The 16,802-nt window shown below is 40.8% G+C and overlaps 1 protein-coding gene across 1 annotated transcript in view; it reads left to right on the plus strand.

The window, feature by feature from the left end:
• Nucleotides 1–202: 202 nt before the first annotated feature.
• The window catches only part of trmt6 (tRNA methyltransferase 6 non-catalytic subunit), a 35,627-nt gene continuing 19,027 nt past the window's right edge, over nucleotides 203–16,802 (plus strand). Inside the window, exons 1-6 of the mRNA XM_084314683.1 lie at nucleotides 203–517; nucleotides 2,201–2,331; nucleotides 2,478–2,587; nucleotides 2,921–3,012; nucleotides 4,011–4,094; nucleotides 4,261–4,385. Coding sequence (XP_084170809.1) covers nucleotides 411–517; nucleotides 2,201–2,331; nucleotides 2,478–2,587; nucleotides 2,921–3,012; nucleotides 4,011–4,094; nucleotides 4,261–4,385 — 649 coding nt within the window. The 5' untranslated portion in view covers nucleotides 203–410. The remainder of the gene's footprint in view (nucleotides 518–2,200; nucleotides 2,332–2,477; nucleotides 2,588–2,920; nucleotides 3,013–4,010; nucleotides 4,095–4,260; nucleotides 4,386–16,802) is intronic.

Here is a 16,802-nt window from a genome sequence, read left to right on the forward strand (position 1 = left end):
ACGGAGCTCAACGCATACATTTGATCGTAGAAATCCGTTTGTTTCCCCAATACCAAGATGGCGGCGGTCTCGTGACGTCAGAGTGTATTCGAGATTCAACATCTATCGATAGTTCTGAAATCTACTTTTCGACCTGTTGGGAAATCATCGCACTTCCTGCAGGCAGCGAGGCATCAGTGCAATCGGCTATCGACTTATCGTGCAATGCTAAGGAAATAGAAGCGAACACGTGCGACTAGTAGAGAGTCAATAGCCATCCATCCCCTTGTTGGTACTTTAGTGCGTGACAGTGCCTTATCCAGCTCGTGCCTTAATAACAACAATAACAACAACAGTACATAGTGTGCTGAAGAAGGTAGCATTAGCTAACCCTCCAGCTCTCACCAACACGTTGCGTTATCATCTGTATTATGGCGGACAGTGGGGACGATGACTCCCAATACAAAATCAAAGAGGGTGACTACGTTGTATTGCAACGAGGGGATATCTACAAATCGGTGCAGATACAGAAGAAGAAGTAAGTTGTACACCGTGAAATAAGCGTCTCAAATCAATGTAAAGGCGACGGGCTGCTGTTAGCTAATGTTCGTTGTACAGTTAGCTTGATTGCAAGTCTTCCTGGTTAGGTGAGGTCCCCAGGATGGATGGATTGGATGATAAACGTAGCTAACGTTACCCCAGACTAGTGTTGATTGATTGATTGAAAATTGTATTAACAGATTGCAGAATGGGTACAATACAGTACAGCTCAATAAGTAACTGTACATTGGAGGGGGTTGGGTACTTGGGACATTTACTGTACATTGGAGGGGGTTGGGTACTTGGGACATTTGCAGGGGCCAGTTTCGAATTGCAGTCTCCCGTAGGTGTTCTTTGAGAGTGGTTTTGAAAGTGGGTAGTGATTCACATTCCTTTACAGCTTTTGATGTGGCATAATTGCGAAACGTGTTTAGTCCCTTGTTTGAGCCGAATCTGGGTTTAACATGATTTGTGGAGCTCCCTCTGGTGTTGTGATCGTGGTATTCACTGACCTTTGGGAAGTATTTTGACATGTACATGGGTGAATGAATGAATGAATGAATGAATGAATGAATGAATGAATGAAAACTTTATTTAACAGATTGCAGAATGGGTACAATACAGTACGGCTCAATACATACAATTGTTAAGGGGATGCAGACCTGAGAAAGACGTTTGTCTTGTTTCCATCAGGGTCCCCCATTTTCAATTAATATAGACATATATGACATACATGACATACAGATAGTCAGTACTGCTACATCTATACATTTATGACATACCAGATTTGCAAATACAGTACTGTTTGTGATACAGAAGGAGTCAAGAAAAGGGAGTATATACATTTGACGTAGAAACTGTACATTGGAGGAGGTTGGGTCGGGGGGGGGTTGGGTACATTGGGATATTGACAACCATACTGGGTAATTTACATTGGAGGTGGTTGGGGGGGGGGGGGGCGGGGGGCACACTGTATAAACAAGTAACACTGTACATTGAGGGGGGGGGGGGGAGGAGACACTGTACAAACAAACACAATTGTACATTGAACTATTGACAACCATACTAGGTAAATGACTGTACATTGGAGGGGGTTGGGTTAGGATATTTACAGGTACCTTAGTGGTGTAGTGTATCTTGTAGACCAGGCCCATTGCAAGTTGCTGTACTCTGTCGTCTACTCTAAGCCATCCTAGGTTGTCAAAGTGGGCAGGGGTGAGGTGGGTTCTAGGAGTCAGGTCAAGCAGTAGTCTGACCAGTTTGTTTTGAGATGTTTGTAATTTGTTTTTTAGTGCCTTTGAGCCTGAGGTGCTTTGGTACCATGAGGTGCAAGCATAGTCGTAGTACCCTTGTGAGTGCTCCTGCCAGAGTCTTCAGGGTATTCTTGTTTACCAGAGAGGAGATCCGGTACAAGAATCGAGTTTGTTGGTTGACTTTTTTGATTACATTGGATGCCATTTTGTCACAGGAAAGATTTGCCTCTAGGATGGAACCTAGGTATGTAGTAGTGTAATAGTAGTTCCATCGACTAACGTTAATTGGGAAGCAGTTAACGCAGCAGTTAGACCCTGGTGCGTTTAACTTGCAGGTAGCTAACTTAGCTAGTAAGTTAATATTCATTCACTCCTGTCTTTGTCTCTCAGCTAATAATATATATTTGACTTTGTTTCCACGAATCTAGGAAGGTGTCCTTTGAGAAACAGTGGTTCTTCCTGGACAATGCGTTGGGGGAGTTATACAGAACCACATTTGAAGTCGCGTCTGGTGGGACGCTACAACCAAAGAAGACGGAGAGCACAGAGAGTTCCACAGGTATCTAATCGGCAAGCGGGCATAACTAAACGTGCTTTATTGTTGGAGCTGCACAGAGCATGCACAGAGCATGCACAGCAGCTAGCTATTTTTATGTTACCACAGTCAGTGAACTTGAATGTTTGACTGCCTTGTTCCTCCCCCAGACCCCATCGAGGCAGGCACAGACAACCGGAACATAATGGATGATGGGAAGTCCCAGAAGCTGACCAGGGATGACATTGAGACGCTCAAAGAGCAAGGTCTGAAGGGAGAGGTACATGGAGAGAAAAAACTTGCAATTTCATATTTACAAAGTACAATGACGCTCTGTTGCTCGGCATTGCCGTTGGATATTAAAATATGATAAGAGAGAACTTTATTATCTCTGGGGGGAAATTACATTGTTGTCAACAGCGACACTACACAGTTGCAAAGTGGGAGAGAATGTACAGGGCTCATAGGACCATGAGACATTATTATTAGACATAAAAAATGGATAATGAAATAACAGGGATTAGATAGCTAAAGCAGAGGGGACACATCCTTGTCATTGTACGTGCACGGTATCTTTGAGACACTGCAATGTGCTTGTTTTTGTTCTCCCCAGGAAATCACCCAGCATCTGATAGAGAACAGCACGACATTCAGGAACAAGACAGAGTTTGCACAGGCCAAGTACATCAAGAAGAAAAAGAAGAAGTGAGTCGTAAAAAATCGGAATTATGTATTATTCACCTAGGCCATGGTATAATTGGTGATCTTTCAACGAAGACGATAACTCACTCAAGTCGTTCTCACTTCCTGCAATGCGTCACGTGACCTACACAAGGCGGGACATTGGCAGGCTGACCACCCTCATAGGTCAGTGACCTTAGGAGACTAGACAGTTTGAAGGTGTTCTGAACATTATGACACTAAATTGATGGGGGTATTACTATTTTCAGGGTTGTTTGATACTTGTCCAGATCTCAGTGTTTAACGATCGGTGTAAAAGTCCCGCCCAGGGCTGGGTAGCATAGAGGTCTAAGCACCCACCTACCACCACAGAGACTCTGGGTTCGAATCCAGCTGTCAAGGGTACCTCCGGCTTGGTCAGTCGTCATTATGAACACAATTGGCAGTGTTTGCAGGTGGGAAGCCAGTGAGGTATGAGTCCTGGACTGGTCATTGCAAACAGCGACTCCTACTGGTCGGTCAGGCGCCTGTTCAGCAGGGAAATCTGGGGGAAATAGTGTGAACCTCGGCACGCGTTACGTTCTCCCAGTGAAACTCCCCACTGTCGGGTGAAAAGAAGCGGCTGGCGACTCCACATGTATCGGAGGATGCATGTGATAGTCTACTCTACACCCTCCCCAGACAGACAGTAGGGCAATGCGCACAACGAACAGGAAGGGAATTGGCATGACCACTAAATTGGGTATGGGGAAGTCAAAAGGTAAAAAAAAAATTATTTACATTTTTTTAAGAACGGTTCCATTCTCAAACCATTAGTGCAGCTTTTAACCCTTTCACTGCCACACTACCAAACGGTTAACCCTTTCACTGCGACAATACACAGAAGGTTAACCCTTTCACTGCCACACGACAGCCGGTTAATGCGTTATCCTCCTTCATTTGAATATCTTTGGTCTAAATTGAAACTGTAGGCTACTGTAAGTACAGTGTGCGCTTACTATTGTTGTCTCGTGCTCCTGCAGATATGAGAACAGTGTGACTATCCTAAAGCCCTCCTGTCGCATCATGGCCATGATGTATCACGGCAGAGAACCAGGAAAGATATGGTGAGTGATCTCATGGCAACACCAAAAGGCAGAACCCATGACCATGAAAATTATTGGATTTGCTCTGCTGGGAAGAGCTTGCGTATCCTAAAAAGCTGACGTATGTATCCTTGTGTCATGTACTGTGTGTCTTGTCTGTGTGTGTTCTTGTCTCTGCCTGTTGTAGTCACTTGCGGTATGACACACTAGCCCAGATGTTGACCCTGGGGAACATCCACGCCGGTAGCAAAGTGCTGGTGTTTGAGACGTGCGCGGGCCTGGTGCTGGGGGCAGTCATGGAGAGGATGGGAGGTATAATATCAGTCTTACTCACGCACCACCCTCGAGCCTAAAGCAGACAGCCATTAAGTTTAGAATTCCTTAGTTGTCCCTGAGAGAGTGATGATGAAGACTTTATTCCAGACTCAAGGTCCATATTACACATTAAAAACAATACAAAAAACAAGGACAACAACGTAGATTAACCCATTCTCTGCCGGAGCTTATATCCATCGCTGTACCCTCTGCCAGCGCTATTTGTCTATGGAGATGTTCACCTTCTTTGCAGGGCTTAGGGCTGGGCGATATGACGATATTATATAAATATCGGGTACAGTTCATTAACGATACACTTTTTCAACGTATCGTGGATATCGTGATGTTTTGCCCAAGAGGATTGTGTCGCGTCAATCTGTCCACACGTTACTCGTTCATATCTCAGCCCGTGCTGAGATATGCCCATTCCACGGTCTGTTAATAAAGTTTTCAATCAGACAGATGTATGGAAAGGCTTTTATTATAACATTCGTTGTAGTAAAATCATTATGCCTCATTTAGTCATCCTGTGGAGCACTGGTCTCCTACTCGACGGCCGCGGGGAGCTAACGTTAGTAGCTTTGTTGATGTTCAGCACACAGGACATTCAGGAAGTCAAAAACTAATAGCGCTTGCCGATTGGTGCTAAGAACAGCAGGGCGGGTGCAAGCGGTGTGACGTCATTGGCAGACTCGACTGTCAATCAAAATTATTATGTTTCCGTCAGAATGAATGAATGAAAACTGTATTAAAAGGTTGCAGAATGGGTACAATACAGTACAGGAGGATGAAGACCAGAAAAAGACTTTCGGCTTTTTTACATAAGGGTCCTCCATTTTCAATTCATCAAAACATTTAGAGACATACATATATACAGTAGTTTCATAAAAATGCTAAAATGCTATTTATTGATTGATTGATTGATTAAAAACTTTAACATATTGCAGAATGGGTACAGTACAGCTCAATACATACAATTGTTAAGGGGATGCAGACCAGAGAAAGACTTTAGTCTTGTTTACATCAGGGTCCCCCATTTTCAATTCATCATATTTCATATCTAAATCATATAATATCTCATATGCAATATATAATCTAATAATCTAAATCTAATATAAAAATGCTAAATGCATGGGTATTTTATTTTGTCTTTAATGTTAGCTTGCAAACTCAAATACTGTCTTGGTAAGCCTCATAATGAATTGTTTGGGGTAAAAAAGAAAAACATCGTGATGTGTATCGTGTATCGCCGAAAGGTCAGAAAATATCGTGATATCATATTTAGGCCATATCGCCCAGCCCTAGCAGGGCTATAACTTTTTAAATTATATTGCTAAATTGACATTACTATGGCCCATTCAACATCAATTATCTATCGTTCAGGATGTAGGAACGTTTTACTTTTTCATTCATACAAAAATACCGCCTAGAGTATAAATATGTTATCGTTTTCTGCGGTATTTCCTAGAACGTGAGATATAGACATAAATGCATATATTAGATTATCAAATGCCGTTTGACACAGATGAATGTTATATTAAAAATTTCAACTGTACATGGCCCTAGACGTTATGACTTATCATCTGCGGGTGAACGGAGGGGGGGGGGGGTCGTTTATAATTCCGTGGCCGACGTTAAATCATTTATGTAGTATGGGTGATATATTGATCAGAGCAGTTTGTATGGATAATAATAAACAAACAGGCTGAAAGTAACGTCAGCCTCCTCTTACCGTTGGGCGATCACACTGGCGCAAACAGATCCCAGTTATGTGATGTTGATCGAGGTGATCCAGTTCCGGTTTGTATAATACTAATATACGTCCAAATCATGTTGTTTATTGAGTTATGGCAACGGATCGATATCCACGGTGTCTGGATTGAGTCCCGGAAGCGATAACGAGTGGCCGGACGGAATAGGGGACGGACCAAGCACTTCCGGCCACTTCCGGTTTGGCAACTCGTCGATCGGCCATGACTCACGAGGTGGCGGTATTGAAGCGTTGCAGAGTTGAGCGGAGTCCTACAGCACCAGCCAAGACTCCGTCGGTGAAATGTGAATACCATGACGAAAATATGAAATATTGATCTCAAAGACTCCTTACGGCGTCATTGGCAGATTACGCATGGCGGAGAATGACGTGTTAACACGTCATCGGCGGAGAATGGGTTAAAATAGAGCTGGGCCGTTAACAGCGTTAACGTGCTGCGTTAACGCTATACTAGTATCGCGCGATAATATAATTAACGCATTAATCTAAAAATTTTTTTTTTTTTTTTTTTTTTTCATTTTTTTTTTTTTTTACCTTTTATTTACCCAGGGTAGGTTCGCTGAGCACATAATGCTCTTTTTCAGGAACGCCCTGCTTCACATTCACACAGTTCCATTCACACCTGGGAGCTGCCCAGTACAACCACAGTTGACACCATTGGCCACTGAGCAACTCCACTGGAGCAGTTGATTCAAGCCATGTCGCATAGTTCAAGTTTGAAATGATTCTTTCTGTTTTGCTCCTGAGAGTGTGCTAGATACTGTACTGTACTGGTAATATTATTTATTTGTGTTAACTTCTGAATAAAACAACTTATTAAACACAAATACATCTTATTGAACATTATTTTGATATTTCATTAGTCATTACCAATTATCATAGCAAAACAGCTTTTTCAAACAGTCTGTAATGCATTTTGGAAACGGGAGATGGGCTCATGGTGTAATGGGCCACCTGGCCTGAGAAACATAAGGAACACACATATTTTGAATGCCTTCGGCAATTAACCCAAAACTGGTAACATACAGTCCTTACCTCAGATCAGATCTTCTGCAAAAAGATGAATCCAATTCCTGATTGCCATTCCTAATATCGATCGCGTTTATTGATCCAACGTTATACTCCGAAACACATAATCCATGCTGCTTCCAGTCCCCTCAATGAATGCAATAGTATCAGGTTGCATGCCCCAGAAGTAAAATGTGGACCGGAGTTTTTTTTTCCGATGCACTTTTTCACCCAATCCAATCCAATGATGTGCATTACCATCCGGGAGACGATATGGGGCGGTATTTGCCCTTTTCGAGCTCAGAGCCATTCCCAATAATAACGTCAGGCTAGATGGATGAAAAATGAATGGATATCGCTAATAAAATAAATAACGATTAAATAACGAGAACTCGTCATTGGCACACAACGCATGGCGAGTTAGGATGAGAAATCTCGTCGTTGGCACTCAAGTGTTAAGGAGGATCCTAAATGCATCATTATATGCTACCTGCAGTTTTTATTTTTTTTGATGTGCTATAATTACACCAGAGGTGGGCAGTATAAAACGGAGTACAATAGGCTCTGAACAGGCTTATTTTCACATTATCAGTAGTACACATTAGGGATGCACCGAATATTCGGCCACCGAAAATTATCGGCCGAAAATTGTTAAAAAGGCTCTTTCGGCTTTCGGCCGAAAGGGTTTTAGCACCGAAAATATATCACGAATGTCAAAGAACAGGGTTACGTAACGTTCGTAACCTAAAGTGTTGTTGTGATGACGTAATCAAAATGCGGCTACAGACATACCGGAAGCATGCGCAACGTATAACGTGAGCAGCTTGGCAGCTCTTCCTGCGTTCTGCAGCCTGTGATAACTAACTCCTCTTGGGAGTCGTGCTGTTTCTATGTAAACTCCGCGAGCAACACATCCAATAAATGTGTCTTTAACATGCTTTATATCCTCGCCATTACTATATGCCCGTCGCGGTTAAAAACCTTTAACTAACGTTAGCGTTAAGCTAGCTAACAATGCTTCCATTCCTCTTTGACCCGTCTCGTAAGCTACGTCATCCCCCGCTAAGAGTCATGGGAGATGTAGTAAATACAGTCCTTCCATGTATGAACGCCGTGAATTATATACAGTAGCCACTACAGTAACATCATTAAGTCTGCTATAAGCTATACTCCCCCTGTGTGTGTTTTTATGCAGATCTTTATGCAGTTTTAAAGCACCGTGGCTTTGTTCTGAATGCACTTTGTTGTAGTTATCCTACAGAGAAAAGAAAATGCACTTGACTTTAATGCAGATTTTGCTGTATGCTAAGAGAAAATGTTTAAATTGTACAATCTTTCAGCAGTCAGTCTGGAATTAATGTATGCATTCAAAAGTGCTGAATAAATGTTTTATGGGCCCATAAAACTTTTGCTTCTGGTCCTCCTTAGTTTTCACTATTATAACAACACTCTTGTTAGGGTTGAATTTGATATCATCTTGTATACCATACACAGAGCAGACTTTAAGCAATTGCTGTAAACCAGCACTATAGGGGGACAGTATGACTAAATCATCAGCATAGATCAGATGATTGATAAGACTCTCCCCCACCATGCATCCAGTCTTACATTATTTTAGTTTTGTGGAGAGATATTTAGTTCTGCTTTAGTGACGGAGTTGGAATCGCTTGAATCCTAACTGGAGCAACTATTTAACCTTCCTAATGTGATAGAAAGTTCACACACCTTTTCAGCACAAAACACAAAAAAACAGATTATCATCCAATGTTTTAATTTTTTTACATCATAACTTAGTATTCATTGATATGTCATACCTTTATTCTTTGGTCTCAAGGCCATTTACCTTACAATATACCAATTGTTGTTTTCAGTATAAAAGTTATTCTAAATTCATTCATTATATTTCCTGTAGTGAAGCCAAGGGTTAATTATGCCATCTGATTATTAGAACCCACTTTCCTAGAATAGTTTTTTTTGGTGGTTTTTGTTGTTGATGTTTTTTCACAACTTTACATTATTAACACTTTGATTGCCTAAGGCTAAATTCATGATATACCATCCGTTGCCAGCTCTATTTAACATGGAGAAGTTCCCCTTCTTTGCAGGGCTATAACTTTTTAAATTCTATTGCTAGATTGCCATTATTAGGGCCCATTCAAGGTCCTATATGTATTGTTCATGGTGTAGCAACGTTAAACTTTTTCATTCACATATTCATACTAAAATATGGTCTAAGGCAGGGGTAGGCAACCCTAGGCACGCGTGGCTGCATAGGCACGCGGGGGCATTTGCATAGGCACAGGGGGCAGCAGTATAAATTAATTAATAATTAATAATTTTTTTTTTTTTTTTTTTTTTGAAATATTATAGTGAAATATTTTGCACTGTTGTCGCATTTATCTTGTTGAAATCCTCCCACAGGTTCTTTTTACTACCACATATTTAATTGAGACCCTTTATTTGTTTATTATTTCAATTTAGCTGGAAATACATTGCTACATCTTTAAGAACTTGTGTTCTTAAAACAATGACAATAAACATAGTTTTATTAGGTTGAAATAATGTGGTTGTGTACTTATTTTTCTGTTAACTTATTATGGATTGAAAACTGAAAACCTTAATGCACAGTAACTGAACTCAATATTTGAAAGTTCTGGTAACTTATTATTATTATTTTTTTTACAGTGTAGTCTTGCGATCAATCAAAACTTATTTACACGATATACCTCACATTCACCCTCCATTCACATCCTGATGTTCTCCTGGTGTTCTCCATTAGGCCTGTAGGTGGAGCTATGACGGCACACGTACAGTACACACACCGATGGTGTGTGATGTGTCCAAAAATGAATGGGCAAATGTGAGTGAAATGGTCGCACTGTATGCAGCTGTTTGTCTGCATTGCATCCCCCCCCCCAACTCAGATTTAGGGTTGATGCAACCATCATAATAATATTGTTAATAATAACAATAACAATAATGATGTAATAATGTAAAAATTATCATTAAAAATACTAGGGATGCACGATAATTATCGGGCCGATATCAGCAATTATGACGTCATCTCGATAAACTCGATAACGTTATTGATAGCTCCGATAACATATAATACATTTTTTGGTTAAAAGAAATCCGGTGTGGGTGGATTTGGATGAAGGGCGCTTGTTTTTATTATAGCCTCCTCCCGTTTTGCCAGTACTGTGGTAAAACTGATAGCGTGTGGTTTAGGAACAGGGAGTTTTTCACAAATCCAGCGCTCCCTTTCTTGGCTGTGACGTAGTCACGTTACATTCGGAGACAGACAGTCGATCTGCCAATTACGTCCCACGGCTTGCACCCACCTCTTCTTCTTACCACCAATCAGAAGCTCTCGTTCGTTTATTTACCCCCGGATTGTCAGCCATTACTCTACTCGGAGCTAACGTTATCTCCCCGCCAGCCACATTGACAAGTACCAGCGCTTATACATTACTGGCAAATGTCTTGTTGCACTTGTGGCAACGAGCGTTGTCAGCATCGACTTTAGTAAAATAGACCCAGACTTTTTTTGAGGAATTTAAACGTCGCAAACTAATCTTGTTGGCCGTTTTCTATCTCTCCTCCCTCGGTCTCTCTCTGCCTGCGTGAGGGGGCTGTGCTCTTACACACACTCACTCACACACACACACACGGGTGCTGTCGAGAGCAGAGTTGTCTACTCGGCAGCACCTGTGTGTGTGTGTGTGAGTGTGTGTAAGAGCACAGCCCGCTCGCGCAGGCAGAGAGAGACCGAGGGAGGAGAGATAGATAGATCGACTTTAGTAAAATAGACCCAGACTTTTGAACATTTCGTTCTGTCCGCCATTATGAGAGCAGAGCTGTCTGTAGCCTACTCGGCAGCGCAGCACCCGTGTCTGTGTGTGTGTGAGTGAGTGAGTGTGTCTGTGTGTGTGGGAGGGGAAGAGAGGAGAGAGCACACTGCAGGCAGAGAGCACAGAGCTCCCCGCGCAGACAACTGCCAACAAGATTAGTTTGCGATGTTTAAATTCCTAAAAAAAAAACTCCATAATTTCTCGAGTACCGGTAGCAGTACTGATGACGTCGGAGCTTATAAATACAAAAAAAAAAAAAAAAAATGATAAAAAAAATATGTATATTTTTTTTAACTATATATATATTATCGGTATCGGTGTCAAAAATCAATCGTGCATCCCTAAAAAATACCTGATTATGAGAAAAAAAAAATACGATGCATGGAATATTGTTGAGGCACACTAGTTACAACTATATTTCAAACAGGCACTCCATGTCAAAAAGGTTGCTGACCCCTGGTCTAAGGATAAGTATGTTTTCATCTCTTTCTGCAGCTTTCTCCAGAACGTGATTTATAGCCCCAAATGCATTATATTGATTAGTGATGCACGATATATCGGCCGCCGATATAATATCGGCCGATATGGCCGTTTTTTTACACATCGGTATCGGTCCGATATCAAGATGGGGCCGATATCCGATATTAATTTTTTTTTTTTTTTAATCTTTTTTTTTCTTTTTACATGTTTTGGCCTTAAATAGTTTCAAAAATCAGTCATTTCTGAAAATAAGTTACAAAAGTAAAAAAAATGATGCGTTTTGGAAAATAGCTCTTTATTTGATTATCATAAAAAAGTGTTTTCTATACAGAGATATCGACATCGGTAAATATCGGTATCGGCCAGAACAGCAATATTAATATCGGTTATCGGTATCGGCCACAATTTTCACATCGGTGCATCACTAATATTGATGATGAAATACAGTTTGATAGCAATCGGCGCGATGTAAAAAATTCCAACTGAACGTACTTCTGGAAGTTACTACACGTCATCTGATGTTGACCGGATGGGCGAGGGGGCGTTTATAATTCCGTGGGCAGCGTTATACCATTCATCTAATGTGGGTCATATGTCCATCAGATCAGTTAGTATCGAACACGGTAATATTACACGCTAAAACTCACCCCAGTCTCCTCGGGCCGTTGGGCGATCAGCGTGGGGTAGACAGTTTTCCATTATGGGATGTCGAAATACCCGGTCCATTTCCAGGTTGTATAATAGTATATACGTCCAAATCATGTTGTTTATCGAGTTATTGGCAACGGATCGCTATGTATTGTGTCGAGTTCGAGTCCCGGGACCTATAGCGAGTGCCCGGAAGTAATATGGGTGATCACCACTTCATCCACATGACTTCCTGTTTGGCGCTTCTGCCGATCGGCCACCAGATGGCGCTCTTGAACCGCTAGAGGATTGAGAGGAGCTCAGAACTGTGTGTGAAGGCTGCAGATGGGAAATATGATTTCGATCACAGATTTTTTAAATATTGATATTAACACTTTGATTGCCTAAGGCTAAATTCATGATATACCATAGGTTGCCAGCTCTATTTGTCTATGTAGAAGTTCCCCTTCTTTGCAGGGCTATAACTTTTTAAATTCTATTGCTAAATTGCCATTATTAGGGCCCATTCAATGTCCTATATGTATTGTTCAGGGTGTATGAACGTTAAACTTTTTCATTCACATATTCATACTAAAATATGATCTAAAGTATAAGTATGTTTTCATCTCTTTCTGCAGCTTTCTCCAGAACGTGATTTATAGCCCCAAATGCATTATATTGATGATCAAATACAGTTTGATAGCAATCAGCGCGATATAAAAAAATCAAACTGGACGGACTTCTGGAAGTTACTACACGTAATCTGATGTTGACCGGATGGCCGAGGGGGCGTTTATAATTCCGTGGGCAGCGTTATACCATTCATCTAATGTGGGTCAAATGTTCATCATAGCAGTTAGTATCGTACACATTGAAAAATAACGCTGAATCTTACCGTATCTTCCTCGCGCCGTTGGGCGATGAGCGTGGAACAGACATTTTCCTATTATGGGATATAGAAATATCCGGTCCATTTCCAGGTTGTATAATAATATATACGTCCAAATCATGTTGTTTTTTCGAGTTATTTGCAGCGATCAATGTTCACTGTGTGAAGACTGAGTCTCTCTAACACTAGCGAGTGCCCGGACCCCATATGGAGTGAGTCCTACCGGGTTAAAGGTAACATCCGTTTTTTCGATCTGCCGATCGGCCACCAGAGGGCGGTCTTGAACCGCTAGAGGATTGAGAGGAGATCACACTTGTGTCTCAGGGCCCCGGAAAGGAAATATGATTCCGATCACAGATTTTTGAAATATTGATATCAAAGACGAGTTACGGCGTCTTCGGCAACTTGAGCATGGCGGGGAAGGACGCCTAAAAGCGTCTTCCGGCAGTTAAAGTGTTAAAGACGAGTTAGGGCGTCCTCTGCAACTTGAGCATGGCTAGGAAAGACGCCTAAACATGTTTTCGGCACTTAAAGTGTTAACCCTTTAATCGCCAATGACGTGTTAAGACGTCATTCCTCGCCATGCGTAATCTGCCAATGACGTTTTACAGCGTCTTTGAGATCAATATTAAAAAAATCTGCCATGGTAATCATATTTCACCGACGGATCCTTGACGGGTGCTGGGGATCTCCACTCAACTCTCCAATGGTTCAATATCGCCACCTGGTGGCCGATCGCCAAACTGGAAGTGGGTAAGTGGGGCCGGAAGTGCTTGGTGTCCCCCCTATTCCGTCCGCCACTCGCGATCGCTCCCGGGACTCCATCTTGACACACTGGATAATCGATCGCTTGCCATAACTCAATTAACAACGTTATTTGGACGTATATATTTTATACAACCCGGAAATGGTTCATCTAGAACAGGGCTATTCAACTAAATTGTTCAGGGGGCCACATTGTCAGAAACCCAAGGGGCCAGGGGCCGGACTGCCACGGCGCCTCCCTGTGCTATGAATATAATATACACTTGACACAACACGCAACCACATTTTCACAACTTTTATTTAAAGGGGAACTATTTTACTATTTCTTTCACTATTTGGGCACTTTTACACAATTCCTGTGGGTTTATGGAACACCTCTGTAATTTTTTTTTTTAATTCATTGTTTTGTATTTCTAATCAAGTACTCAAAAACAGCATTTTTCTACCTCAAGATCTTAAGCCGTTTTGAGCCTCATGGGCTCCAACCACAGTGGGAACTGTGTGGAAACTCAGCTGATTATCATGCAGCGGTGTCTCTCTGACATCACAAATCAGCACATTTTCAGATGACTCAGTTCAGTGAGGGTGAATATTGTGAGAGGAGAATTGGAAGAATGCGCCAATATGAGAATTAGAGACATAGATCATATTAATATAAGTCCACATAGCTAGGAAACAATGCTAAACACTGAAAAAGGCCATTTATAAGATAGTTCCCCTTTAACTACATTGCAAAAGTAGTATACTTTTCAAAAAAAGTGCTTCATTTATGTGCCACATCTGCAACATCTCCTGCAAAAAGTGCTTCATTTATGACTGTGCAACAACTGCAACATCTCCTGTGCATCTGAACATTCTAACATCAACACTTGAACAAAAAAACACATTTATAGTGCAGCTGAGCTTATGAAAAAGTGCTTAATTTCTGTGCAACAACAGCAAATCACAGCATCTTATTAGCACTTATTGTCGACTCTTAACTCTCAAACATCAGGGGGTGGGGGGCAGACAGGCCTAGCCTACATACACACATCTAATGAGAGCGATTGCACTTCTTTGACTGGGCAATGGCAGAGAAAGAGGGTTCATAGGAAGTGAGGGCTACCCGCAAACAGTGATGCAAATGCTCATTTGTCAAGGAGGCATGGTTGCTTGTTTTAATGGCATTCATGTGAGAGAAACTGGATTCACAGGTGTATGTTGAGCCAAACATTGTTAGCACAGATATTGCCAGCGTTTTTATTTTGGGGAATGTCTTGACATGAATACACTTTATCCAAAATGTTGTTGTGGATTCATTCTCAAGTGCCTGCTTCAGAGCAGATGATGCTTGCATGTCAATTATTTCAAGTTGCAGGAGACCTTCATCAATGTGAAGTGATGCAAGGAACTCTTGTCCTTTTGTGGAAATAGCAGCTACATTGGCAAATGGGTTGCTCACAAAATGCATCAATTCTCTGGACATGTCAAATTCATCAAATCGACTTGCAAAGTTTTCCCTCAATTTATCAATGAAATCTGTCATTAATTTAGTGACTTTTGGCTCAATTGTGCGTGTTAACGTTGACATGATTTTTTTTTATTTTTTATTTTTTTTTTTTTTATTATCATGTCATCTTTGGCGGGCCAGTCAGAATCATCCCGCGGGCCGGATCTGGACCGCGGGCCGCCAGTTGAATAGCCCTGATCTAGAATCTAGATCAACATCCCATAATAGCGAACTTTTTGCTCCACGCTGATCAACCAACGGTAAGAGGAAGCTGCGGTGAGTTTCAGCGTTTTTGATTATTATTATCCATACAAACTGCTATGATCAATATATCACCCATACTACATGATTCATTTAACGTCGGTCATTGCATTATAAACGACCCCCCCCCCCCCCCCCCCTCCGGTCAACATCAGATGATGAGTCATGACGTTTAGGACCTTGTACAATTGAAATTTTTAATCTGACATCAATCGCTAGCAAACTGCATTTGATGATGTAATGCATAAATGGCTATATCTCACGTTCTAGGAATTACTGCAGAAAACGATAAAAACATATTTATACTCTAGACAGTATTTTTATATGAATGTGTGAATGAAAAAGTCAAACGTTCCTACACCCTGAACAATAGCTAATCGATGTTGAATGGGCCATAGTAATGTCAATTTAGCAATACAATTTAAAAAGTTATAGCCCTGCAAAGTAGGTGAACATCTCCAGAGACAAATAGAGCTGGCAGTGATCAAACATTGATGGATATAAGCGTGGCAGAGAAAGGGTTAACCAGTTCAGTTCAGTTCAGTTCAGAGTTTTTATTTGCCACATGGAATAATACAATCATAGTTTCTTCATTAAAAAATCATAAATAGCCATTCCATGGACAAAAGGAGCAGGAAGAAGAATAAATCTTATAATTACCTGCCCCTTATTCCTAAACTAACATGTATTTTCTTAATGGTCGGCGTATAACCTTATTTACACAAATAATCATTTATACCATTATAAAAGAAACACAATCCACAGTTAAACAAGAAAAATTTAAATAATAATAATAATGATAAAGAATAAAAAAGAAAAGAAAGAGAAGAGAAAAAAAAAATATCTCACTATTCAGATCACATTTTGATTTTCATACTGACTAAATATTTTTTTTTTATACATTTTTTTGAATTGATAAACACTGTTACATCCCTTAAGCTCGCTATGGAGAGAATTCCATAACTTTACACCAATAACTGAAGGACACATCTGTTTAAGTGTGGTACGTGCAAACTGATGTTTAAAATTGTATTTTCTCCTACTAAACTCACTTTCTAAATGAAAAAGATTTTGTAGTTTTTCTGGCAGTGTATTATTTCTTGCCCTAAACATAATTAACATTGTTTGAAACTTAACCATGTCTTCAAGTTTAATTATTCTAGATTTAATAAATAATATATTTGTGTGTTCTCGATAACTCACTTTATGTGTGATTCGTACAGCCCTCTTCTGTAGTATATATAATGGTTTTATATTTGTCCCATAAGTATTC

This window comes from Notolepis coatsorum, assembly GCF_963971535.1.
Source record: "Notolepis coatsorum genome assembly, chromosome: 5".
NCBI classification, from domain to species: Eukaryota; Metazoa; Chordata; class Actinopteri; order Aulopiformes; family Paralepididae; genus Notolepis; species Notolepis coatsorum.